General features: G+C 42.8%; 2 protein-coding genes across 9 annotated transcripts in view; one reads left to right on the top strand and one right to left on the bottom strand.

The window, feature by feature from the left end:
* TMEM266 (transmembrane protein 266) overlaps positions 1 to 4,433 on the top strand; it is a 77,399-nt gene extending 72,966 nt beyond the window's left edge. For all 8 annotated transcript variants that reach the window (XM_082768963.1, XM_082768968.1, XM_082768966.1 and 5 more), the window contains 2 exons: positions 1,281 to 1,331; positions 3,348 to 4,433. In XM_082768963.1, coding sequence (XP_082625089.1) covers positions 1,281 to 1,331; positions 3,348 to 3,940 — 644 coding nt within the window. In that variant the 3' untranslated portion in view covers positions 3,941 to 4,433. The remainder of the gene's footprint in view (positions 1 to 1,280; positions 1,332 to 3,347) is intronic.
* Positions 4,434 to 4,613: 180 nt separating this feature from the next.
* Positions 4,614 to 27,697, bottom strand: part of ETFA (electron transfer flavoprotein subunit alpha) — a 32,408-nt gene continuing 9,324 nt past the window's right edge. Inside the window, exons 5-12 of the mRNA XM_082768974.1 lie at positions 26,167 to 26,266; positions 24,895 to 25,005; positions 23,515 to 23,616; positions 22,683 to 22,751; positions 21,569 to 21,651; positions 9,821 to 9,886; positions 5,729 to 5,809; positions 4,614 to 4,824 (exon numbers count right to left, since the gene is read on the bottom strand). Of these exons, the coding sequence (XP_082625100.1) occupies positions 4,786 to 4,824; positions 5,729 to 5,809; positions 9,821 to 9,886; positions 21,569 to 21,651; positions 22,683 to 22,751; positions 23,515 to 23,616; positions 24,895 to 25,005; positions 26,167 to 26,266 (651 nt within the window). The 3' untranslated portion in view covers positions 4,614 to 4,785. The remainder of the gene's footprint in view (positions 4,825 to 5,728; positions 5,810 to 9,820; positions 9,887 to 21,568; positions 21,652 to 22,682; positions 22,752 to 23,514; positions 23,617 to 24,894; positions 25,006 to 26,166; positions 26,267 to 27,697) is intronic.

A 27,697-nucleotide genomic window follows, 5' to 3' on the forward strand; every position in this document is an offset into this window, starting at 1 on the left:
CCAAAGAGCTGTGACCCCCATATGGCTAAGATAAGTTTGTCCGTTGTCAGTTTCATTTAATGTAATTATTCAGAAACTTAATCTGTTGTTGAAATATTTATCTTGCTGTTGTTATTCCAATGCTCTTTATTGCTTTTTATTCATGAGAAACTACTTGAGGTAAATATATATATATATGCACACACACAGACACATGCGTGTGTTTGGAGATACTATTTACATATATACATAGAGAGAAATATACACATACATAAAATCACCTAGAGAGCGATGAGGTTAAGGGGGCCATCACACAATGACAGGACCTGAAAGCAGGCAGCTGTGCTGGTTGTGCGTGCAAGTGGTCACACACATGGCCAGGCCAAAGGGTAAAGCTTAGAGGTAGACAGCGAGTTAAATATGATGAAAATACATTACCAAAAACTACACATGTGCAGGTGTTTTCTGAATGGATTTGAAGGTTCCCTGCCTGAGCAAGAACCGGTATCTCTACAGGCTGGCAAGTTTGGTAGCATTTAGAGCATGAATTATGTATGATAGAAATGAAGTGTATTTTAGTAGCAGATAGCGGAAAAGCCTTGCAATGTACTCCTAATCCAGCGGCATTGCCTTGAGCTACTCTGAGGCCTCTTTGTCAAACGCAGACATTAGCACAAAGCACACCTCTGACTGCAGGCATTTAAAGATCAACAAGGGCCAAAAAAGCTTTTAAGAGCCAATGAAACCAGGAAAACGACCATGTTCCCTTTCAGTGTCAGGTTAGATTGCCTTCTTATGAGTGCAGCTATTTCAGGTACAGAGTGCTTAGTGGTTTGGGTCTTGTTGCATGGAGAATGCGTTCCCCAGAAAACATCTGTTTCCTTCACCTGCAAACCGCAGTGTGCTGTGAAAAGGGAGGGCTGTAGCCGCAGGGCCCCAGGGGAACGAAGGGAATCTGGCTCAAAGGGATGATGAGCACGGTTTTCTGAAACATGGTATCAGAGGCAGCACTTAAAAGCAGAGAATGCTTTTAGAGCACACCACACACCACTAATCAGGCAGGTCCAATTCCCAGGCAGGTCCAAGAAAGAAATGTTCCAAAGGAAAAGCCCCACTTGAGCTGGTTCCTGTCAGCCACTGGGGCTGGTGGGGTCTGTGGGCAGTGTCCCAAATCACACCTGGTCTACGGCCTGACAACACACAGATAGTTCAGGTGGTGCTCTGGGCATGGAGGACAGAGGAGAGTGTTTCACAGTCTGCCATTTCAACCATTTAATCAGGTGCTGCCTTTTTTTTTTCAGAGGATGACATGAATAATTACATCAGTCGGTACTACAACGAACCTAGCAGTGGTAAGTTTTGCTTTAAAATGTAAATGTAAACTGAGTTTTTACATCTTATTGTGTGCTGTAAACCCAGCGAGACTGACCAGTAATGTAGCTCTGTCCCAGAAATCAAACCCAAACATGCATCTGGGGGTTGTGGTTGACAGCAAGCTGAATATGAGCCAGCAGTGTGCCCTGGCAGCCAGGAGCGCCAACCCGATCCTGGGGTGCATCAAGCACGGCATCGCCAGGTGGTCGAGGGAGGTGATTGTCCGGCTCCATTCTGCGCTGGTGCAGCCTCACATCAAGTACTGTGTGCAGTTCTGGGCACCACAGTACAAAAAGGATGTAAAACTGTTGAAGAGCATCCAGAGGAGGGCGATGAAGATGGTGAAGGGCCTAGAGGGAAAGACATCCCTGTATGAGGAGGGGCTGAGGGCACTGGGCCTGTTCAGCCTGGAGAAGAGGCAGCTGCAGGGAGAAACCTCATCACGGTCTGCAACTTCCTCGCAAGGGGGAGTGGAGGGGAAGGAGCTGATCTGGTCTCCATAATCACCAGTGACAGGACCCACATGAACGGTGTTAAGCTGAGGCAGGGGAGGTTTAGGCTGGACATCAGGAAGAGGTTCTTCACCGAGAGGGTGGTCGCACACTGGAACAGGCTCCGCAGGGACGTAGTCACTGCACCAAGCCTGTCTGAATTCAAGAAGTGATTGGACTGTGCACTTAGGCACATGGTCTACGCTTTTGGGCAGACCTGTGTGGTGCCAGGAGTTGGACTCCATGATCCTTATGGGTCCCTTCCAGCTCGGGCTATTCTGACTCTGCTCTGTTGGGTTTCGCTGTGCCAGGAGTGGGCTCCAGCTCTTCAAAGGGTGGGGTTCTGGGTCCCAGCTCTTAAAGGCGTGAGGTGGTGGAGCCCGGGGCTTCAAGTGTGCCGCTGTGGGCCTTGTCGGCTAAAGGCGTGCCGGGGCGGGCCTCGGTTCTTAGAGCTGTGCCTTAGAGAGGGGCCGGTGAAGGCCCCAGGGCCTTTACGACCCAGCTGCGGGCCCTGGGGCGCACCAGTGAGGGTGGGTGACCCCCGGCTCCTGGCGGCGCTCGGCTCTGGGCCCGGCTCTGCACCAGTGGGGCCCGCTCAGCGGTGTGTGCGGGCCCTGCCGCTGCGGGCTGGGTGGGCCCCGCCTCGCGGTGCCGGCCGCCTGTGGGCCCGGCTCTGCCGCCTCCAGCTCTGGGGGTGGGACCGACCCGGGCTGCGGAGCGGGGACACGGCGCGGCGCGGGGGGGGGGGCGCTGAGCCGGGGGGGGAGGGCGGGCCGGCCTTAAGAAGGGGAACGGGAGTAAAGGGCTCGTAAAAGGGGCAGGGCGCTGTAGGGTCTTAAAAGGGCAACGGGAACGAACGGGGTTCTTAAAAGGGGCGGGGCCGTGGGGAGGGCTTAACAGGGGCACGAGCACTGGCTTCTTAAAAGGGCAACAACGGCAAAGGGACTGCGGGGATCGCGGCGCGTGAAGTTCTTAAAAGGGGCACGACCAAAAAGCGCGGCTTAAAAAAGGGAAACGGGGGGAGGGGACACTGACAAGGGGCGGGAGCGAGGGGGTGGCCTGGAGGGCACGAGCAGGGGAGGGGCTGAGCAGGGCGTGCACCCTGCCCATGGGGCGGGCCGCGTGTCCGTGCGCGTTGGCGGCGCCCCCACGTTCGTGCTTTTAAATTGCGGGTGGGCCCCGCGCCTCTCACACGAGGTGGGCGCAGCGCGGGCTCCCAGGAGGCGCCCCCCCGGTTGTTGCTCGCAGTAGGGTCGGTGCTTCTGGCAGCTCTTAGAAGGGGCGCACGGCTGGGGCATTTCCAAGGCACTGCTAAAGGGACGTGTAAAAGAATGGGCCCAAGTTCGTAAAGCAGGTGCCTCCAGGGCCTCTAAGAACCTTAAAGTTGAGCCTGTTTGTAATTTGTCCTGTGGAACCCATAGAGACAAAAATGAGCCTGACTCTGTCTGTCCAGGCCCATTGTTACACCTCTGGTAACACAGCTTACATTTACCCTTCCTGCAGACAGCGCCATTCCCGAGGCAGCCGTCTGCGTCGTTACCACCGCTGCCATTGACGTCCATCACCCCAACATCTCTTCCGACATGTTCACCGTGGAGGTGCCGCTGCGGCTGAACAGCACCGGGACATCTGCCAGCATCACCTCGGGCAGTGCATCCCGCTCCACCGTCAGCTCCGGTACCCAGGCGTGCAGTGAGAGCAGCCAGACGCTGGGCTCCTCCCCAGAGTGCAGCGTGACCTGTGAGGATGCTGCAGAGGCTGGCACCAGGCCGCGGGCTGACCACATGTGCACGGAGCAGCAGGTGGCACAAGCCATGGTGCAGGAGCTTCTCTCCTCCCTGTCAGAAGAGGTCTGCCTGGCTCAGAGGAGTCTGGACCCCGTCAACCTGAAGCTGCCCAGCCCAGGAGACTCAGTGAGGGCCAGCCCCAGCCTGGGCCACCGGCTCACTATCTACAACCGCAGGAACCAAGACAGCCTTGATGTCTTCCAGCTCAAACCGCTCATCGACTGTCCACAGGGGGCCCCAGTCATTGATGAGAAGTACGCGGCACTGGGGCCCCCTGAGCCACCGCTGGGCAAGGTCCCCAAGGCATAAGAAGAGCTGCAGGGACACGCTCACTGTGCAGGCATGCTCACAGTGCTGAGGCATCAGGCTGCTGCAGGCAACACCCCGATACTGGAGGCAACCCAGAGCATCTCCTGGAGTGGCTGCCAGCCCTGGGCCAGGCCAGCACCTCCCCGCTGGTGCCCCCAGGACCCAACCACCCCACCCACCTCCATATCCGGGCCAGCCCAGACCTACAGTGTCCTTCGGGCACACACAGCGGACCTCCCAGCCATCTTCAGCCCACATGGACCCACAGTACCTGGTAGGGGGAAGAACAGAATGCAGCCCTGTCCTGCCCTCAGCCTGGGCCCAGCCCCAAGGTGCATGGACTGTCCCCGACTTCAGAGCCACAGGGCCCAGGGGCAGGACAGAGCCAGTGGCCAGCCTGGGCCCAACCTGGCCTCCTGGCTTGCCATCCTTCCTGCCAGGGGGCTGAACATAGCTGGGAGGGAGTAAGGATGGCAATAAACACTGACAAACACTGGTGCCTCCATTGTTCCTACCTTCCCTTCTGCTTTTTTCCATCATTCCTTCTTTCCCATACCTCTCCTTTCTTTGCTTTCCTGTTGTCTCTCTTCAGTACCCACCCCACACCCAGCACCTGCTGTCCCAATCCCATCACCTACTACACACAGAAAAAACAAGAAGCACAGCGACAGGCCCTCATTACCCTACAATCCTTTATTTGTTATTATTCCTTCTTACCACCTGTCCCACCAACCCACACTGCCCAGCAAAAACATATGCTGACACCAGTGCTCTCCAGTACTCTTTTTTTTTTTTTCTTTGTCATTTCCTCCCACAAAACGCAGCGCAGGGGCCAGCGGTGTTGCTCACTTCTTCTTCAGGAGCTCCGTCATCTCGGGCACTGCCTGCAAACACCAGTGCCAGGGTAGCACCTGCTCTCCCCTCTGTCCCCCCCAAAGTCTCCATGTGAAGCACCCAACCCCCCCAAAGGGCAGCCCCTGCCCTCCTGTTCCAATGCGTAACACACAACTCCATGGGCTGTGGGTCACCCCAGCTCACAGCACTCCCCGCTTCCCTCCTGCTGAATAGAGCCTCTTAATTATTTAAGAGCGCTACATTTCCATTAGGTGGAAATAATGCATTCGTACAAAATTTATTAAGGAAATTGTCTACATGGTGTTTCTTCAGAACGTGACTTTGTCTCTGGCTTACGAAAAGGCCCGCTCTTGCTGTTGAGCCAGCGGGCATCAGTTCAGGAATGGCATTAAGTGCTGGCAGAGTTTCTGTCCATGCCTCTCCACAGAGCCACTACCAGCCCACGCCAGTCACATACATGGCCATGCACACAGGCTCCCACCTGTGAGCCATAAGGCACTTGGACACGGTCTACTTCACAGCACAGTTTTCCAGGAGAAAACTGCCAGTTTGTCATGAGCTGCAGTAAGGCAGCGAGCCCAGGCAAAAGGGAGAACTGCAGTGTAAAGACGCTGCTAATTCTGCACGTTCATACTTTCAGAAGCTTAAAAACACATCTGAAATATCTACATGCACTTATTTCTCAGAACAGTGCGTGATCCGAGTACCAGAATATGGGCAGGCTGACTGTGAAACCCACCCCCCAAAATTATCCTGGCAAGCACTGAATTCTGAGACTGAAAATAATGAAGTCATAAAGCCAACTCCTTAACTAAACCCAGAGCAAACACCCTGCCACAAACATCTTTAAAATTTAGTAGATTATATTACCTATTTAAGATACCATTACATATCTGAATGAGTTATCCCACGCATTTCCAAGTTTAGCCTTACCTGAAATAAGTCTGCCACCAGTCCATAGTCTGCCACTTGAAAAATTGGAGCTTCTGGGTCCTTGTTAATAGCAACGATGGTCTGCAAGCAACAGGAAAGCACCGTGTGAGTTTATAGTGATTTACATCTAGGGTCAGATTACACAGACAGGTCTCATCTACAAAACATGGCCTAACTTCTCTCAGCCAGCAAACACAGAGGATAACGGATCGCAACACTTAAAATGCTTTTCCTTTCCACCTCAAAAAAAAAAAAAAAAAAAAAAAAAGCAAGCAAACAAAAAACACAAACACCTCTAAAACCCACCATTATGAAAGTCTCCAAAACTGAGCCATGTGTTCATAACAGTGATTAAAAAGTCCCTTCCGTGCTCGTAGCACACATCAGGGCTATCCTTCCTCGTTCAAAATAAGAACCTTATTTTAGAAAAAAAATACTACAGCGGATTATCTGCACTATTAAAGCCATAATATTACAGAAATAAATCAGGTAGCATTTAAAACACGTATTATCAAATGATGCCAGAGGCCCCTGTACTTACAGTGTGCCACATGATTTACTGTGTCACACAGTAGAAAAACATACAGTAGACAAATGTGATCTAAATCCCAACACAACGGTCCGTAAAATGCCCTGATTTCAACTCTTTCATACAGGTAAATCATTCTGTAATCATCTGTGACAGCTTCCAGCAAAGTAAGTGGGTGTCCACATCCGAATGTACACCAGGATGGGCAGACTCCATAAAGGATGGAAAAAATCAAAACCGCGACAGCTCGTAAAATGAGCCTGACACCAAATGGGTCTAAACCACAGCACTCCGGTAACTGCCTTTCCACCTAAATGCAGCAATATGAACTCTGATTTGAGGCAACAGGAGTCCTCAGGACAGCTCTAACCCAACATTTACTTCATAGGCTTATCTGCCATTCCCAGGTAGCCACGGCTCATGTTTCTCACGTGCTTTACTCCCTCCACTGAATATACTCATCCAACAAAATTAATAGCTCAGTACCATGTATCTAATGGCAGTAACTCAAAGATGTGAGTTCACAAATCCTGCACTCGTAAGCCCACAGAAACATTCTTTCCTCACAGCTCTTTTGTATCCTGTGACTCACTATAAAGAAGGACCACATCCTTTACGCAAGGAAGTACCTACAGCAGAGCCTTGCTGCTGCCTGCTCGCCAGCTCACAAGCAAAGACTTGCGAGTATTCCAGTAAGGCTTCCCCTGCAATATTTTCCCCCCAAAGGTACTTGTTTTATTTCAGTTACACCATTTGTGAACACTAGCCTCTGCTAACAGCTCTACAGTACAGGAAACAAAACCTAGGTTATGTCAGCCCAGGACATTAACTCAGTAAAGACCTTATCTAACCATGCTCTAAGGCCCTACCATGCTTTCCAAGATCCCTTCGCAGGAGCATGAGGCCTGAGGGGCTAATGCTGGGGCCTGCTGTTGGTGACACCCTGGGGACTGCTGGCTCTGTCCTTAAGGCTGTGGGAACTCTGGCAGGCAGGAAAATGATCCAGCTGAGATGGCAAAGCACACACCTGGGTCATCAGCCCAGCCAAACCAGGCAGGAGGCTATGGGCAGGCAGATGGCTCCAATGCCCCTGCTCTCACCTGGCCCAGGTGAGAAATGCACAGGTACAGCAAATTCCCACAAGTTGCTACTTCAACACAAAGGATACCTTCAGCCACAAAACCAGCTGACTTTCCCTCTGCATGCTCCCCTCTTCAGCCCCACTAGCCCTGGAAGGCTCCTTAAGAAATACTGTGCCACATTCACACACACAAAAAAAAACGAAGCACCCATTGCTTGAAAAACATCTATTGTAAAGCTTTAAGTTTGGCAGCCCAGTCCTTCCTCCGCCTCCGTCTGTTCAAGTACCTCTGTACTGAGATCTGGTTCTCTACCTCATCACTAAAATCAGACTTTCCATAGTAAGAAGCAAAAGCATCACCTTGTTTGCTACAAAACTTTCAGAAGTTACATCTCTTAGAGCAGATGCTGGCTGGAACTACCTCAGGAGGGAATTGAAAATAAGGGAAGAAAGCAACAAGGATTCACCAGGCCTCCTCAAAAGCTGCATTTTCTACCTTGCTGTAAAAGGACAAATAAATTATACATTTCACTTGGTAGAAAGCGTCTGACTGCTCTGGAAAACATATTCTTAAGTGTGCAAGTTCACAATGCCAGATAATTCACAGTGCTGATGGAAGGCAGGGGACACTCCCGAGACAGTTTCCACGGCTGCATAATTCTTTTATGTTTGTATAAATGGGATCTTTTCCGTAATTACACCTCTAATGCTTTGCCTAAAAGGAATGCAGAATACACTTCAAACACAAGTAAAACAACTTTAGAATGCACATATTCGTTTACACTAGAAAAATTATCATCTCTGGGTGAAATGAATCTTAAGTATGTCTCTAATATTGACAAATCTTATCTATACTTCTTTCATATAATAAACATCTCAAAGTACCAAATACGGCACCGAAAAAGCCAAAAAAAAAAAAAGCCAAAAAGCTGGAGGTCTTACTGCTACAGCACAGCCAATACTGCTACACAATATCAAAGGAAATTCTGGCACATGAAGTAATAGGTTTCCAGTATGGCTGGTAGTTTTTCTGAGATGAAACAGGAGATAATTGCAAACAGGGTCAAATCAAGACTTAGGCAGCTTTATGTATACCTTTCTCAGTCCGTGCCTGATTTAATCCCACCCACCCATTCTCTCCCTCACCCAAAAGCAAGGCAGGAGACTAAATGCTGTGAAACAAAGACATTTTTTATGCTGCGGCCCATCAGCTCCTACTCCTAGCAGAGTCCAGGGGGAGCTAAGGACAACGGGGACGACTGTGATAGTACCGCGTCAGGGCTGCTTTAGCCATCTCTCCCTGGTGATGGTCCCTGTTGTCTCCCTGTTGCTGTGCTGCAAGAGACCACAGCAACCCTGTTTCCATTAAGAACAGTGAGAATACACCACTACAGATACTATTATTCACATTTCTCTATCTCAAGAGTGACCTTCATTACCTCTGCCCATCATTCATCCTCAGCTTCTCATTCTGGTTGTTTTTTCTCCACTGCGTCGACTAAGGCAAAAACAGCTCCGCTCCCATTGTAGAAAGCTGAGGCACCAAAAAGGGTGCTATCTCCCAAATCCAGATATTTAAATCATATGTTCAAGAAGAACTAAATCCTAAGAAAGTGTGGACCATCCTACCATGCAGGCTGGATTGTGAGGACAAATACCAGTCACATAAACTGATTACAGTCTGTCACTGGTCAAACACAAGACAATTTCAAGGATCTGCCTGTAAAGTTTTATAATCTTTTCCTTGGTTGGCGATAGTTTTATAAAAGCCTCTCATCAAATTTTTGGGTGCTAGAAAACAGATTCAAAGCCATTAAAACTTGTGATATGTTCCCTGAACATAGACAAAAAAAAATCATTTCTTAAAATACTTGGCAAGAGACAGGACAACCTACATTGTCTGACGTTTGGCATTTAACAGTATGATTCAGCAGGTAATTCTGCTCCTCTTTCCAAACACTGCACTGTGAACTGAACTGGCAATTCCAATTTCAGATGATGTACTTTGGCAACTAATGAGTTAAACCTTTTAAAGTTTTACTGACATTTTATAATAGGTTTCCATTTGAATGGCTAAATGCAGGAATGTCAGAGACATCTTTTACTTTATGGAATACTAAGTTCATAATTCAAATTACATATTGTTATGCATGAATTAATATGTCGTACTCTGAAATAAACACAAATGGAACTACTGTATAGAATTCAGGCAAGTGTGTGTATGTTGGTTTTTAATAAACAAGTCAATTAGCTTCTTTTACTTAATACTTCAGTCTTAGTGCAATAGTTGCTCTACCGTGTTAGTCGTTCCACCACAGAATCTTTTTCAGCAAGGCTTAGAGGCATGGTATAAAGCAGCAGATAAAACTTCAATCTTACCACGGAATGAATTGGAAAGCTTGTTAAATTACTGATGAAAAACAAAGAAGTCAACTCTTTTCCTTCCTCAAGAATCTCTTCTACCACATCCAACTTTATATACCTTGCTGTCTTTCATCCCAGCCAAGTGTTGGATTGCTCCAGATATTCCCACGGCAATATAAAGTTCCTAGAAGAAAACAAAAATGAGACATTTTTGGTACCCACAACATAGTTTGAGTAAGCTCTCACAAACCTTACTCAAGATCAATTACATACAGTAGTTTTTACATGAGAGTAGTTTTCAATATTAAAGTCAGTTCACGATTTGTTCCCCTTCCCACTTATGGATGCAATGCAGCTGTAAAAGGAGAATCCCAAAGGAATGTCTGCCAAAGACAGATGAGAAAAACGGGGATCTGCATCAAACACAAGACACTGCTTGGCTACAGGGTAGGGCAATCAGTGCTACCCATATACCTAGAGATTCCCAAAACAACTATTAAGCAAGATAACCTATGACCACATAAATGCAGTTCCTAAAGAGAAAAAACAAGACTCTTTTGCCTGAGTCCTCCCTCCATGATTCTTCTAAAATAAGACAATGCATAATGCTGAAATTTAGGTGTTTACACCATTAATAAATTTTTCTATCTGGCAGGATAAAATACTTCAGACACCGGGGTCTGTGAGTGCAACTTCCACTTGTAGTGATAGTTTCTATTACTTACGTACAGAATATCCCAAGTTAGAAAGGACCCATAAGGATCATCAAGTCCAACTCCTGGCAACACCCAGGTCTACCCAAAAGTTTAGACCGTGTGCCTAAGTGCACAGTCCAATTGCTTCTTAAATTCAGACAGGCTTGGTGCAGTGACTACGTCCCTGGGGAACCTGTTCCAGTGTGCGACCACCCTCTCGGTGAAGAACCTCTTCCTGATGTCCAGCCTAAACTTCCCTGGCCTCAGCTTAACACTGTTCCTGCGGGTCCTGTAACTGGTGATTACAGAGAATAGGTCTCCTGCCTCTCCACTCCCCCTTGCGAGGAAGCTGTAGACCACGATGAGGTCCCCCCTCTGCCTCCTCTTTTCCAGGCTGAACAGGCCAAGTGACCTCAGCCACTCCTCAAGTCTTCCCTTCTAGGCCCTTCACCATCTTTGTCGCCCTCCTCTGGACACTCTCCAACAGTACACATGCCCAACACCACATGCCCTAATGCTTTTCTTCCCCCATTCACTATCAACACCTACACCAGATGAGAAAAGAAGTACTTTCCAGGTAGGTACCACCATGCAATTGAATCGTTACACTTCTGGACTGCCAACCCGGCACATCTAAAGAGACTTGCATTCCCAATACAGGAAAAGTAAAGCGTTCTATATCGATGGTCTTAATTCATAGTAGAAAAGCAGTTTTCCCCCTTGGGCTAAAAGTTAGCCAGGCTATAACCTACCCAAAACCAAGTATATTTTCAACTCGGTGGTAGCTTTTCATCACCACCATGTCAAGTAACAGTCAAACCTGCACTGCTCACCTACCTAATTTTACAGAAGAAAAAAATAAAGGAATTATTCTCACTAAATCCATCATAAAAGCAGCAACTGGAACACACAAAAGTATCTAGGGGATCATCTGTCAAAAACAATTACAAGGTTGTATTTATACATACTTCAGAAAAATGCAACCTTAAATACTAGCAGAAGTTCTTTTTCAAAAATGCCACAGTTAGTCCCCATTTAAGCACACGCAGATCTACATCAAGAAATTAAAGTGATCTCATCCTGTGCAACTGAAGATGCACATACCAGCTAAGTGGCTTTTAACACAACAGAACAAAGCCCAGCACAGCTGTAGAACAGGGACGGACTACAGAAGAGGCTGGCAAATGAAGGTGTTCAAATGCAGAGAAATTGCAGACTGCATCTTCCATATAGGCCCGATAGTCACTGTATCAATTCCAGAAAACAGACAATTGCTTTCTGATGTTTCTACAGCTACAGATTCCACCTATTATGTTGGCTTTTAAATACAAACAGTGAAATCTGAATGAAGAATATTCTATACTTTTTAAGAAAAACTATCTCCTGTAACAACTAAATGGAAGGGTAACAGCGCAGGAATGAAGTATTTCATATTAAATTGGCTTGCTTTGAAATTGAAACACAGAATCTACTCTACATATTTGCACAAAACCACACAGCTGTTGAAGATACCCGAAATTTCTTAGTCTTAGTTGCTTTTCAGTGTGTAGATTAGCACTGGAGATCAACCCATTTCAACCACAGCTGCAGTGTAATATAATATGTACGTATAAGATCTCGTAGTAAGAATGAAATATTTTAATTATACCATATAAAACAACAGATGTTACAGAAGACATTATTCTAACATCCTATAGTCTTTAATACAAACTCTTTTTAAAAACACATTACTGTGATTTGATTTTTTGGAGCAATTCATTAAGTGCCAGTCATCTAGACTACCAGATACTCTTACCGCTCTGTTTAACAACATAAATGTTCAGTCTTTGGAAAGAATCCAGCTAACTAGGAGCCAGAAGCCTTCATATATATTCTACTAAAATATCTGGGAAAGACAAGGATGTTTCATTAAAAGGACATCTATAAACCACCAGGTTTGTCTAAAAAGCCTTCATCATGCTTTTAAGCTGTGCCCTTCTAGGTTACAGGCTTTTGGCTCTCTAGCCAAAATAACTGGTCCATTCACTAGCTTCTAACACTTCACAGAATCACAGAATTGTAGGGGTTGGAAGAGTTCATCGGGTCCAACCCCCCTGCCAAAGCAGGTTCCCTAGAGCAGGTTGCCCAGGTAGGTGTCCAGGCGGGCCTTGAATATCTCCAGAGAAGGAGACTCCACAAGCTCCCTGGGCAGCCTGTCCCAGTGCTCCATCACCCTCACTGTGAAGTTCTTTTCCATGTTGGTGCAGAACTTCCTGTGCTCCATTTTGTGGCCATTACCCCTTGTCCTGTCCCCACAAACCCCTGAAAAGAGGTTGGCCAAATCCCTCTGTCTCCCACACTTAAGATACTTGTAAACATTGATAAGATCCCCTCTCAGTCTTCTCAAGGCTCAAAAGACCCAGGTCTCTCAGCCTTTCCTCACAGGGAAGATGCTCCAGGCCCCGTATCATCTTTTGTGGCCCTCTCTGGACTCTTTCCAGGAGATCCCTGTCTCTTTTGTACCAAGAAGCCCAGAACTGGACACAGTACTCCAGGTGAGGCCTGACCAGGGCAGAGTAGAGGGGAGGATCACCTCCCTTGACCTGCTGGCCACACTCCTTTTGATGCATGCCAGGATCCTGTTGGCCCTCTTGGCCACCAGGGCACAGTGCTGGCTCATGGTCAACCTGTCGTCCACCAGGACCCCCAGGTTCTTCTCCACAGAGCTCCTCTCCAGCAGGTCGTCCCCCAGCCTGTACTGATACATGTGGTTGTTCCTTCCCAGGTGCAGGACTCTACACTTGCTCGTTAAACATCATTCGGTTTCTTCCTGCTCAGCTCTCCAGCCTGTCCAGGTCTCGCTGAATGGCAGCACAGCCGTCTGGCATGTTGGCCACTCCTGCCAGCTTTGTATCATCAGGTACTTGCTGAGGGTGGGCACTATTCCCTCAATCAAGGTTGTTGATGAAGATGTTGAACAAGACCAGACCCAGCACCAACCCCTAGTGACCACCAGTCACAGGTCTCCAGCCGGACCCTGCACTGCCGATCACCACCCTCTGAGCTCAGCCAGTTCTCAACCCACCTTACTGTCTCTACTTACAGTAGATCACTTCAGTACTGTTTACACACAAATAACACAAATGATGGGATGCTTCCTATTAGTAGTCTGATACTGCAAAAGAGATCTGATTGCTTAAATCTTATTTTAAATCTATTCTACCATTTAAACATGTTCTACCATTATTATTTAGTAAGGGGGAAACAAAGGACACACGACAACTGAATGATAAGGATTCAGGACTGTTCAGCGCTCTCTAAGGAGAGAATTCAACTGCTCGTTTTCAGGGCTTGTCTGTGTAGGAGACTCATGCCAAGAACAAACCAGAACAAGTAGAATCTGGATCACACCTCTCAGGTGCCAACAAAGATGGCTTTACACCAACACCTGCTTCTTGGACCCTTGGAAGCTGCTCTAATTACTGCTGTCATGTGGCTGGTCCACAGCCCACAATTAGAGGCATTCATGGCAGAGATCAGTACATGGAGTGGCATTTACCAACTCCCCGCTGCTTGCGCACAGTTATCACTGGCCAGTTACCACTGAAGAGCTGCTGTAAGCACTGTGCCACACAAGCACAGCATAACAAAACAGCAAAGAGATTCTGTATCAAGGGGCACACTGCACTGTCTAAGATGAAATGAAACCCCAAAAGCAATTTAAGTGGAGAAAAAGGAAAATCACAGTTTTGGTGGTATGAGGGCATGGCATCACATCAGAGAGTTGTCTTCCCTCACAATAACTTAATTTTGCACAGGAAATATTTATTATACATATGTCACCACTATGCCACAAATCTTACTTTTTAGGAAGTGGATAGCAGACAGATGACTGAGAAAAGAGCTAATGGTAAGAAAGAGCAGAATGAAGGAAAGAAGCAGCATAGGAAGTTGAACAGACCAAACAGCCTAAGAGGGGATGAAGCAGAGGGCAGACAGGCACAGTCAGGAAATACTTATATTACAGATGCACTACTGCAGAAAGGGCTTGGTATGTCAGTAATGGGACCACGTGAAGGCAGGAACATCAGCACGTAACATACCCATTAAGCTTCTCACAAAGGCTACAGCAGCAGACAAAGCTGATTCTGCCAGTAAACCGGCACACAGCAACAGAATTATAATTTGTCCTGCTGCATAGCATCCTGCAGGACACCAGTGGGAGCCAGGGTCCCAAGTGAGACCTCAAATCTTGTAAGCACAGATTTATATCAGAACGACCCTAAACAGAAATATGAAACATTTGAGGCTTGGAGTTGTATTTAAAGGCAAAATTCCAAATCAAGAATGCAACTTCTCATTTGCTATGTAAATAAAGCATTCATCTAAGGATTGCCCTTTTTTTTCTACAGCCTTTTAAAAACATGACTCCAGAATGCCTTGTAGGGAGAGTCACTGTATGCTAATCATCTAAATGAAATAATTCTTAGTCATCCTCTAAACTCCCATTTCTGATTTAAATGTACCCAACATGTATTGGCATGTACAGAAAGTCCATGAGATTTCATGTACATGAATTTGCACAACTGGCTCCAGAAACCACAGAGCCATTTACACACTGTTTGGATAAACGTCAGAGTGCTCTGTGTGGATGATACTTACCAACACTCCAATGAAGATTTTTTCCTGTGCATACTGATTCTTCCAATTATTTATAATTGCTGACATATAATATTACTTCATTTTTTCTTAGGTGAACATTTTTTTTTTAATGCCTTAGGCTGTCTTGGGGCAGTTAAAGCTACATTTGAGTAAGAGAATAACAAGAACAGTTTTTAGTTGCAACTTACAGTGATTTCAAATGCTGTAGAGCTCTATTGTGCATCTTTCACAGGTGCAACGCAAGATGAGGCAGTTACTTTGCAAGAGTGCTGTCAGCTACTATTTATTTTCATGTCAACTTTTAAATTGCACTGAAAACCCTCAGTGTACATCAGTTCATCCCCCTACCAGTGGTATGCATTTAAACATGCTAGTTTGATCAAGTCCTTTGGCACGTGTCCTCTTTTCAAAGGCAGCTCAGACATTTTATTTTCTTTGCAAGAATGAAAGGACAATGGAATTAGAAAGAAATTGTTTTAACGGGAATTGGAAGGAATCTCTTGTATGAAACAATTACAAACTATGAACCCAATAAAATATGTTCTGGCTTGACGCGAGTTCTTATATATTGCACTGTATATCAAACAATTATCCAGTATGTACTACTCAGCAACGCTGTCAAGTACATTCCATTCAAGAAGTACATGTCACTAAACTGCATCCCAACTACAGTTTCTTTTTCATCAAAGTACCTTTGATGAGACAAGCTATGTAATTACTCTTAAGCATGGTTAGGGTGTCTGCTGGAGTGTGGGGCCATACAGCAATTTCTTTTTGCTCTCTAGAGAAAAGCACATCAATTGCTTTCAGCTAAATGCACTCACATATGAATATTTTAGTACAATTTAATGTTTCTGCACCAACCCCCAAGGAGCAGAGCATCAATTTGTGAACATAGTTTCCTTGGAGTTAAAAGCTACACTGGATAATGTGGGATGAAAGGGGTTGTCAATCCTTAGCTTTTTAGCAAGTCAGAGAAAGGTAGTCTGTAAAATTCAGTCCCAGCTGCATACAAAGTTTGCCGCTATAAAGCTACTTTTCAACAGTAGCGAATTATCAGAGGAGATATTCCAAAAACAATTTTCCAAGCCCGGTCAGTGTTCCCAGTCTTATTCCCATCTGTGAGCTACCTAACAGCCTCAGCCATTTATACGATGAAAAGTGCACCTGCTGGTCTATTAATAAAACCCACAAATTTAATGCAGAAATAACATTCTCACAAAGAAGCTAGCTGAAGGTGTGACAAATTAAGTGATGTATCATACGTTTGAATACAGCAACTTTAGTAATCTCAATACTCTCTTCTATGGGTAAGAAATTCAGAAGTAATGAAGATCTTGTCATCAGTAAGTAAGGAAAACATTTTTCAAGTCATGGGTTACACTTCTCATGAACCTAAATAAATAAATTCATTCATTCTATTGTTAAAAAATCTAGATAAGAGTCAAAGACCAAAAAGGAAGATAAATACTGGAATAAAACACACCTTGTTTCCATTTCCCTACACTTCCTCACAGGAGTGAAGGGAAACAAACCCTAACAGATACACTGATTTGAGCAAGCAAACAATATCTAAGGAAGTAACGGAAAGAAAACTGGAAAAAGAGTTTGTATCCATGTATCCATGTATCTCATGCTTTTTAGAGAAGAAAGAAGAAATCCTGGCTAGGTGAGGTATTTGATTGCTTTGCCACCAAATACAAACAGAGGAATGATGTTGATAATATTAAATTGCCCTTCACCTTCACCACTATTCCCAAAGCAAGGTGTCGACTATCAAATACTAACAAGCCACTCACTGAGCTGAAAAGGACAGCCTAGTAAAGCACCGGAGCAAATATGAGCTCAGAAGAGCTCAGAACATGTCCCATCACCTTGTAAAACAAGTGGAGAAACAAGAGTTCCAAGCTCCTTGAAAGGCCATTCTGCAGCTTCAGGTATCTCACTGCTAGGAAATGCTTTCCTGCTATTCAGCTTTCTTTTTCCCCACTTATATTTTCATCTCACTCCAGCATTTTCTACCTGATACAATACACTAACTCGTTCCTGTTTTTCCATAGCATTTGTGCCTTTCAGCCATTTGAACCACTATTTCACACTTCAGCATCTTAGTTGAAGCTGCACCTCTTTAACATGCCTCTTTTCCCCTCATTAAGTCAATTTCTGCCTGTTGTAAATCTGCCTCCCATTTCCTGCAATCCATAACACCCAGGGAGAGCCTCTGAAGCTTAAGCACTGAAGCTAAATGGATCAGCAAGTTTACTCCTGGTGATCACATCAGACCTACACTGATACTGAATTCCCACGTGCCTCCCCCACAGGAGACTTCTCAGCATATGCAATATCCAAGTGCATCTGCCTTCTGTGCAATCAGATCACATTTCTAGCACAACCTGGTGACAATTATTACTACATCATATATTTCTTAACTTCTGCCTTCCTGAGTTTTCCATCTTAGCTTCTTGTTACCTCTCTGCTGGAACAGTGTGCTGTGCCCAACTTTGGAAGAAACAAGACAACTGCAATGGAACACCTAAAGAATGAATGGAGTTCTGCCTGGCTAGAGGGACCCTCTGTAAAACGTCTTTCTCAGGAAGACAGCCTTGCAACATCATGAATTACTGGTCTGGCCACCTTCCTCATTGCCAGCTAGGAAAACCTATAAGGAAAGCTAAAGCCGTTACAGAAATGAACCCTGAAAGAACACTGACTTCTAACTTTGAAGAAATTAAACCAGAAGGATGCATTTCAGGAAGCAGAAGATCCTTCAAAAGGTCAGAGGGTAACAAAACAAACAGCCTGAAATGACACACACTTTCTGGAAAGGGGAGAAGCTGAGAGAGTGAAAATCCCAATGTGACACCATCTTCAAAAGCTGAATGGAGAACATAACCAGAAGAGGGCACAAAGGAAACCTTGGGAGACCATGGGAAGAATTCTGGTGCCCACACATAGGCACCTAGTGGGACTGTAGACAGCATAGGATTTCCCACCTAAATTCCAGATGCTGCTCTATATTGACAAATCCTCCAGGTCCCCACAGGAACTCCCAGCCCTGTAAATCTATTTCACATACCCCAAATGGCTAAAATGGCATTAGACACCTATTTGTATAGATTCATTCATTCCCTACGTGCCTCTTCTCACAAATCTGTACTGTGAAGGTCCCAAAAGAAAAAATACCAAAGATCCAGTCAAAAATAAACAAAATGCATAAGAAGCTCATGGTTTAGAGATCCAAGGCTATTTTGAGAGTGTACACGTACCGCATAGAACTACTTCTCAGCCAGAAAGAAAGGTGAAACTTGTGCTCCTTAATTAACTCCATTCTTTCATTACTTAATCCAAACAACCTGGAACTGTTTCCTGGTTGTTTGTTCATGTATTAATACATCAGCATTTCAGCAAAGTTACCGTGGCCGTGAGGTTCTCACGTCCTGTGATACACTGGTGGAACTGCACTCTTAAAAACTGAAGTTTGTTATGGAATTACTGGAGGTCCAATGACCAAAATTACTCTTTCTTCACCAAATCCCCAGCAGAAGGCACAAGGGAAGAAATAAGCTATCTTTTAGAAGAATACCCAGTGATCAGTTCAGAAACGCTCCCCACACATTCATAGGCAAGAAGCAGCAGCAAAAGCACCTCCCTTCCTCCTAAATTCGTAATTAACTCTTCTCCCTCCACAGTCTTAAAAATGACCCTGTTCCAGAGGCCTAGGAAAGCAATGCATTCTAATCCTCCACTGAGGCTGGGCGAGAGACTATTAATAGCAGAGCAAGAGCACACATTAAGATCCTTTTCCAGCGGAAACTAACAGCTGCATAGGATAGCAAGTATGTCTCAAACTCCAACTATTCCTTGTATCCAAGATTCTTATCCTGCTCAAATCCCACCTGCCTAGGAGGGCATACACCTTGTGAACCAGAATTCAAAGCTAACCACAAAGCTAAGGACTCAGCTAATACAATGAACCAATGTACAAAGCTGTTTTGCAATTCTCCAGAGAAAACATCATGAGCTCTCTCTGAACTGGTAATATCAACCATACCTCATAGGAAGAGGAAGCAGCTTTCTAGAGGATTGTTAAAATAGCCACTATAATCTTAATCTGATGAAGAAAGTTCAGTTCTACTTCTTCAAGTGAACTCTGTCTCCTACTGCACAGGACTGTATTCTCTCTAAAGAACCAAAATGATGGCGAACATGAGGAATGTGAAGGTAAGCATGTGCTTCTTCAAGTCTTCTCCTCTTTAAACATCTACCCTGCATGCTGAAAAATTAATTCGAGTCAGTAACTCCAAAGGCTTAGTACCAATTCAATTTGTACTTCCATTGCAATTAACATAAAACATTTTCTATCACATTTCTAACCCACCGTGTGCTGTCCTTGCAGGTATTCCCAGGTCCAGAACAAATATCCGAACAATTGGAAACAAGGGGTGTGCAGTTTGCAGTACTCCAGATAACACATTGCTTATTAAATATTCGTTAAGAAGGATGAGGGGAGATGAGAGAGTAATGCATCAAACTGTTGACAGAAGGATGTAGCACCATGCAATAGTACCAGTTAGGATCATTTATTGACACAATAGTTAAATATTCATTAGTCAGCCAAGGAGGTTTCTGATGACACTGACATGGTCCTATGATGTGGCTGTATATTCTCACGACTTTCACATGTTGCTATGAACCATCTGTGCTAAGTTTTTAGCACTATTGCTTCATCAAAAACTAGTCTTTTTTTAATGTCAACATAAACAGTTATCTGCCCTTGCCTCTGTAAAGAACGTTCATCGCTGAGCCTTGAGACACAGAAACAAGAGCTAAGCTGTTTTCAAATTAGCATTTCCCACTTCACTAATGGAAATCTGGGTAGTAAAGAGCTAAGGACAGTCAGTCTCACGCCCTTTCAGAAGATGCAGTTAAATGACATTCCCTTCGCAAAGAGAAAGTATTACACTGGGGACTATGGCTGGCCTGCACTATTTCCAGAAAGATAACAATTACATGTTATGCCAAAACAAAGACATCACCAGAAAGAAGAGTTAATGTTGCATTTGTATTCTGTACCTCTTCACAATTTCCTTGCATAGCAGAGGTTAATATCACTGCTATCAAGATTTTGGAAGGACACAATATGCAAGCAGACAGACCTTAATTCTTATCCATTCTTATTATTCTTATATCTGTTCTTCAGATCCTGTTTTTTGTAGCAATGGGTTATCATATAGATTAACAGCTTAAACATTAGCATGCCTAGAAATACCTCCATTTAGCCCTTCTGCAGGGCTATCATCAGGCGGCCTCCTTCTTGATAAGGACTTAAAAAAGCAAACAAAGCCAGCCAGCATCCCTGTTCACATTTCAAGATGAAAGAACTCGCAGGCATAAAGTATCCCATTCAAGAAAACCCAGGAGACAGAACTGGCAACAGACTCCAAGAACCCCAAATTCTTGTCTTTGACACCTCCAAGTAATGCTGTCTCCTGCTGGACGTATTACTGGAAAAATAATGGTCATAGATTGACTGGTTTGACACAGTCTCACTAAGACCTTAACAGGTAAAAAGTTGCCCTTTGGTGTCTTCTTCTGCCATACACACTCAGAGGTAACTGCTTACTGAAGGGCTGCACTCTTGCTCGAAGGGTGCATCTGACAGATTTCCGTGCCCACCCATGTTAGTCACTCGTGTCCTTGCTTGTTTCATCTCAAGACACTAGTGTACATTCTACCTCAACACTGAGATGAGCTCCATTTGTACCTCCTTATTTTACAAAAGCTCAGCTGTATTTTCTTTGTCTATCGCTTTCCCCAAATTTTCCTGGGTCATAAGGAACAATGAAAAGTCTCAAAAGCACCAGCCCATCCCAATCCAAAAAGATACATGAGGGCAGAAATCAGTCCTCCGTGATATTCAGATGCATTGCAGAAAAGCAGTACAGCAGGTTTTTTCCCCAGCGTTAAGATACTTACTAGAATATGTCCCAGCTGGAATTCCACTATACAGCAGCCAATCTGTAGATTACTTTGATCTTAAATTTCTCACACTTTCATCCCATACAAATAATTGGCTTAGGATGTAACACAACAATCCATTTACAGTTTACCAAAGCTTAAAAAGAAATCATCATCTAGCCTACCTGCAAAAAGAACACTTCCCAGAGGCCAAGCCATGTGTCAGCATGATTTCAAGTTTACATTAGCAATGACACCTTTCAGCCTATCAATAACAGTTGTTAGAATGCTAAAAAAGATCCAGCACAGACAACTAGAAAAAAATCCAGCGTGTATAACCTCTAACAAAACTGTCTGCAGAACACTTCCAATTGACCTGAAGTTGAGATTTATACCACAGCTTGCTGCTACAGTTTTCAAATGCATATTCCAGTGACAGTATCATGCCGCACATAAGATTTTCCTGTTAGGGTCAGGATTAAAACTTAGCTCATTTCTAAGCATTTGCTTTGAATGAACAAGTATGCTTGAAGACATCACGGCTCTTTTATGAAAGATATTTCCATACTTACTGGTGCTACTATTTTGCCCGTCTGTCCAACTTGCAGATCATTAGGAACAAAGCCAGCATCAACAGCTGCACGGGAAGCTCCAACTAGTTGAAAGAAAATATTTCCAATGTTTTCTTTTAAAATATTAGCAAGCCAAATTTATACCACCATAAAAGCACATGTATTTTACTAAAGAGTCCCACACACTATGGGCACGTATTAGAAACTTCCCTCTAAAAAGCTCTTATAGTAATCCCTCTCCATACCACTGGCTGAAACTTCCAAATACTAAGTGCTAATGCACTTCTTAAGCAACAGGAAATCCTTTCTCCCAGCACCAAAGGGCCATATATTTAAAACCAAGGATTTCAGTCTGGCATGTTTCCATTATTTTCTCTTGTTGCTTTGTCAAAAGAGGATTTTCCCATAAATGCCTTCCCATAACGTTCCACCAAGTTTGAACAGAACACATGTGCCACCTTATATTCTCATCAAGCTCAGAAGTCAGGCATAATAAAGGAAAATAAACTGAACTCGAAAATACCACATAGTCATTTAGCCAGTGAAGCCACCAATTTAAAAACAAAGACATTCATGTAAAATTTTTATTTATTATTACATGTAAAATCTAAAGCTAATGTAGTAAGAATCCTAGCACAAACAGTTCCTCCTCCTCCTCCCCCAACCATTACTTAGAATATTTGGCTGAAACACTGTACACAGTCAGTTTTCTCCTGGTAAAGCAAAAGCATAGCAAGCAGAGAACCACTCAAACCATAAGAACTGGTATTCTGTAAAGAAGCAGTATATAAAAATGTATGAAGAAAACATTAGCACTTTAAAAGTGCTAAGCCCATTTTTTTTAATTTATACATTTACAATTTCATTTTCTGTTTGTGAGCTTGTGTTCTGGAGATTTGAGGACAAGGAATAGTATGGTTTACCATTTTGCTTCAGACCCTGGAATTTAAATACACAGTTGAACACCAGGACAAATTAAAACTTTAACCATGACTAAACTGACAGGATTTGATAGAGATATGAAAATAAAAGACTTACGATCTGTACTGTTTTTCATGGGACCTTTTTAAAAATGTAATTACAAGGACTGAAAGGAGGAGGAAAACAAGTTTACCTGCAGCATGCAATTGATCCGCAAGATCATACAGCAATTTGAAATTTTCACCGCTCTTTAAGCCTCTTCCTTAAAAGTTCAGAAAAAAAAAAGATGAAGAAAGAACACAGTATGCTTTAAGATTTTTTATTGCATACATACACATTCTGTATTAGTATCTGCATTTGCAAAGGCAGAAATACATTCTTGTATAGGCTATTTTTGGATATATTATTAAACGGTGTTTAACATTTTGAGATTTAGCTTTCATCTTTGAAATAACTGTTATTTTGCATGTATAAACCAACACCACTCTGACTACTTTATTAGTACTATCAAGTTCTTACTCTAAAGTCAGGAAACGGGATTTTTGTGCTCCCTCTGCTGGCTTCAGGCAGAGTTTTAGGTACAAAAGTCTAGTAGGATAACAAAGGATTTTTATTTTTTAAGCTGTAAGCACAAAAAAACTCACAGTCCATCACTTGATACCTGACCAGCAGAATACAAGCAGAATACAAACAATGATTTGTAAAATGACTGAAAGCTGCAATTTTAAAAATTACAGATTTGCATCTAAAAATACTTCATATTTCTATAATTTTAAAGAGACTTACCACATATGATTACGTTCTTAAGAAAACTTACTCATGTATGTTAAACTTTCACGTTTTGCCTCTACATGATACGCAGATGCTGGATGTCATCCCACTGCCTCCTATGCCCCATTTCAGAATTACATCATAATCTATTTCAAAGATGTATCAAATTACAATATTTTGCTACAGATACTACTTACTCAAGATGTACCATTACTTCAATGCACCATAACACATTTTTAATATTGTCTACTTACCACCTGATACAACTACTTTTGCACTGGTAAGCTCTGGTCGATCGCTTTTGGTCAACTTCTGCTCAATCCATTCAGATAGACCAACAGGTGGTGGAGGGGTTACTGTTTTAATCAGATTAAGAAAAACATCCACAAGAAAAAGCATGAAGCATGTACTTTCAACTTTGAGTTTAAAATTAATGCACAAGTTCATCCTAGAACTAATTCTACCACAAGATTTTAATACAACCCTATCTTATCAGTTGTGTTCACTTACTCTACAGTACAAGAAAACACACTTTTATAAACAGTTTCTTTTTTGTACATCAAACTGCACGAAAGTGAAGATCTGCAGTATGAGTAATGTATTGATATCAATCCAGCATAGTAAGTGTGGTCCTTTTCAAAGACAGGCAAACAAGCCAACCAAGGAGTGCAATGACAGTACAAAACGCTAATCCTAAGTAGCAAATAGCATCTGTTTCCTAACTTCCACAGAAGTTGGGAAATAAAGGAAGGTTCAGGGGCACTTACTCAGCCTCACAGAAAAACACGAGGAGTGGGAATGTGACATGGGGGACATGCAGCATATTAATAATGATTGCCTCCGCTGGATTTACTGTCATAAAAAAGTACTGTCATAAAAAGCCCCAAAATGAAAAATGACAGTGGTGATCAAACACTGGAATAGGTTGCCCAGAGTGGTTGTGCCCAGGAGACACTGATGACCTGTGGAGACATTCAACACCCAATTTGACAGAGTCCTCGGCAACCTGCTCCAGCTGACCCTGCTTGAGCAGTGGGGTTGGACTAGATGATCTCAAGAGGCCCTTTCCAATCTAAATAATTTTGTAGTCTTGAGACTGCAGATTTCTCTGTGATCATAGCTACAGTGGCTTCATCAAAATAACAATTTAAACTGATTTAGGTAAAGCTAATACAAAACAATGATGGAGTGGTCTCAATCCAATTTAAACTGCTGCTAATTTAGCTCGACACTGTAATGACCTGTCTCAACCTATGTACGACAGATTAAACCAGAACTGTGGATGCTCAGCCACTGTTACCTGCGCCCAATTCTGCTTTGAAAACTAACCTGGCTATTCAAACAGCTGTAACTTTAAGGAAAAGTTTCAAGATTGGCGTGGCAGAGGTTTAAGCAGTGAGTGAAACAGGCACAGATTTCTGCACAGACAATCTCCATTTCTGGTCAAAGAGAAAGTAGTGTGTGAGATGATAATCTATATCTTCCCTTACCATGCATCAAAAGAAAAGCATGTACCCGTAAGCATAAACCTAAGATTACAAAATCGTTATCAGTTTGCTTTGACAAATACTCCTGCAGCGAGCAAAACTACCTCTATCAACATGAAATGAAGAAATACCAGAACAAATGCTCACCTTTTTCTATGCTGGCACTACCACCACTTGTTGGTGCAGCCTCAAAAGAAGTTCCACGTACAGAAAACACTTTAACCGCTTCATCGCATTGGACGGTGCAAATGACATTTCCTAAAAAGAAACGATCACACTGTTTTTACAGAAGACAGTATCACACACACTAATGTAAAGTTATATCCCAAAATAAATGTTTTAGATGATCAAAACTGAAAACCTAGGCACTTAATAAAAAGTAAATTAAAATACTGGATATGTACGTTTATCTCTATGTTTCTTCATTATGACAATTCCCTTGTTTTAAAGGGATGTAATGCATTCAAATAATCCCTTATGTATTTATTTTTTTTTACATTTCAGAAGGAATAAAAACGCTTTGCAAGCATTGTTCTTAAAAATAAAAAAGGAGCTATAATTCAAAGTTGATCTTTTACCGTTTCATGACTTCATCAGAACAGAAGACAATGAGGTCTGCTCCAAGTACCTGTGGGTTTGTGTTTCTTCTCAATTGTCTTAGCTATATAAGGTATTTATTTCACAGGGCTACAGGGAAGACTAAACAGAAAAAATGCTGCAACACCAACTATTTTTATTTTATTTTATTTTATTTACAAAAAGTCATCTTGAAACTGTGAATTAATGGGAAGCAGCTTAAAAATGCAACACAAAATCACATACTGGTAATATAACTCAAAATAAAATACCACCTTGGTACATGTGGTATGATCTTGTATAGTAAAATTAGAAAACACAAGCTAATGAGCCCATCTCTAAATTAAAACATAGGGTCATACAAGCTTTAGAGAAACAAGACTGAAAAAAGAATTACAAATTATGACAATTTAATACTATAAATAATCAGTTTAGTGTCTTCATAATTAGGAAAAATAACCCTGTGGTATCTTAAATCAGAACTAATGGCAACCATATTAAATAAAGTTGGACAATTGACTTAATGTTTTACATTTTACAAAACTGGGTCAGAAGTACACTGAACAAAGAAATAGAATATATATAAAGAAGAATATAAAATTCTGTTCATTTAAGTGAAAGACCTAGTTTCTAACTAAAATCATACAGTACCAAAGGTACTGGTATTACTTAGATTCTCACATATGGAGCACTGCATTCATCCCCACATTTGATTTTCATGAACCTCTGCATTTCAGATTGCAAAGTGAAAATTCCTGATATATTCCAAGGCAGGATTCAAAAAAACAGTTACCAGCATTGGGTCCTTTGCACAAGCACCGCGTACCTTCTGTGATCACTCACCTGCATATATCGTTCTCACAAATGTGTCTGGTGACTTAATCTCAATGATGTCAGAAATAGGGGCAACATCAAGTTTAGCAGCCACTCTGGGAATAAGATTCTAAAAATTAGAGATGAAGAGTTAGCAAAGTAAATGCTGGAACCTGCAAACTGAACATGAGAAAACGTAAAGGAAATAAGGTTAAATCCCCATGTTAAGTAAAGAAACATTTGCTGGCCTAATTTTAACTTCATACGGTTCTGTCTCCGAGTAAAAAGGCGCATGTGACTCCAAGATTACTGCAGGACTACTCGTGTAGCTTTAGCAGCCAAGTAAAAACCCGGTATTGTAATAACATTATAAATTTTATGAACCTTACAGTAAGTAAACCCTTAATTCAATATCTTAAATTAGAAGGCTTATTTGCTTCAATAGTTTAAGACTATAGATGCAATATACTCAGAAAATTGACAATTATGGATTGCTGAGTTCTTGTAACAGCACTTCAAAAGAAAAAAAAAAAAAAAAGCATTTTGGAAGCTATTTATCAGAGACAACAAGAGGAAAAAAACAGTACTCTCCCCGCAGAAAAAAAAAAATGTATTCTTTTAAAATTAATATATATATATATATATACACTCCTACTCTGAAATTGACTCCAGAAAATTATTTGGCAGCTTTGGGAATGGGAAGGAGGATAACAAGAGCAACATAAGGCAATAAGAAGCTAAGGACAGCAAGAGCTTTACTTGGTTTTTCTCCCCCTCCTGTCTGGTACAACACAAAGAGCCCTGACATATTCACTCGCATTAAGCAGTATATAACTATGACAATAGTCATTGATTCACTCCTCTAGAAAAGCACTACTCAATGATGGAAGCATACCCATCACTGATATTAACCTTTACTAAGACACCGAAGATCAAAAATAAGTGAAAAATAGAGGAAAAAAAATAAGAATAAGACTTAAGGCATGTAAAGATTTCTCTTAGCAAAATTACAAGTGTGTGAATTGATATTGACTGGAATCAAAAGTAGCCAGATAGAAGGCTGATAGCACCATTCATTCCACATTGGCAAGATTTCTAAAATATTCTTTTTCCCTAATTTACCTATACTACAACATTGACCAGATCGTTAGTACTAGGGCTCTCTTAAGTATGTACCTGTTAAAAAGTACTTATTTTATTTTTTTTTCCCAGAAAGATCTTCAGTAGAACTTGGATCTGTGTTTTTATGTATTTACAGACATTTCAATCTACATCATAGATGCAATTCCTCCCCACAAAAGCATTTGCTCCCAATAGGTCTACACGTCTTCCTATCAACATGGAAATCACACAACAATCTTGATAGCACTAAAAGTGGAACAAGAGTCACCAAAAAATGTTTAATAGGTTTTCATCTCTATTTACTGCATTTTTCCTTAAAATTTTCATAATACTTCCAGATCTCTCAGTGTTATCTGGTGTTACACATTTTATACATCCTGCCTTATGCACACAGGACTAGCTGGCTACTGCTTCTGCACTGCTCCTTTGTCCAAGTCAG

Source organism: Aythya marila (assembly GCF_965140915.1).
Source record: "Aythya marila genome assembly, chromosome: 11".
NCBI classification, from domain to species: Eukaryota; Metazoa; Chordata; class Aves; order Anseriformes; family Anatidae; genus Aythya; species Aythya marila.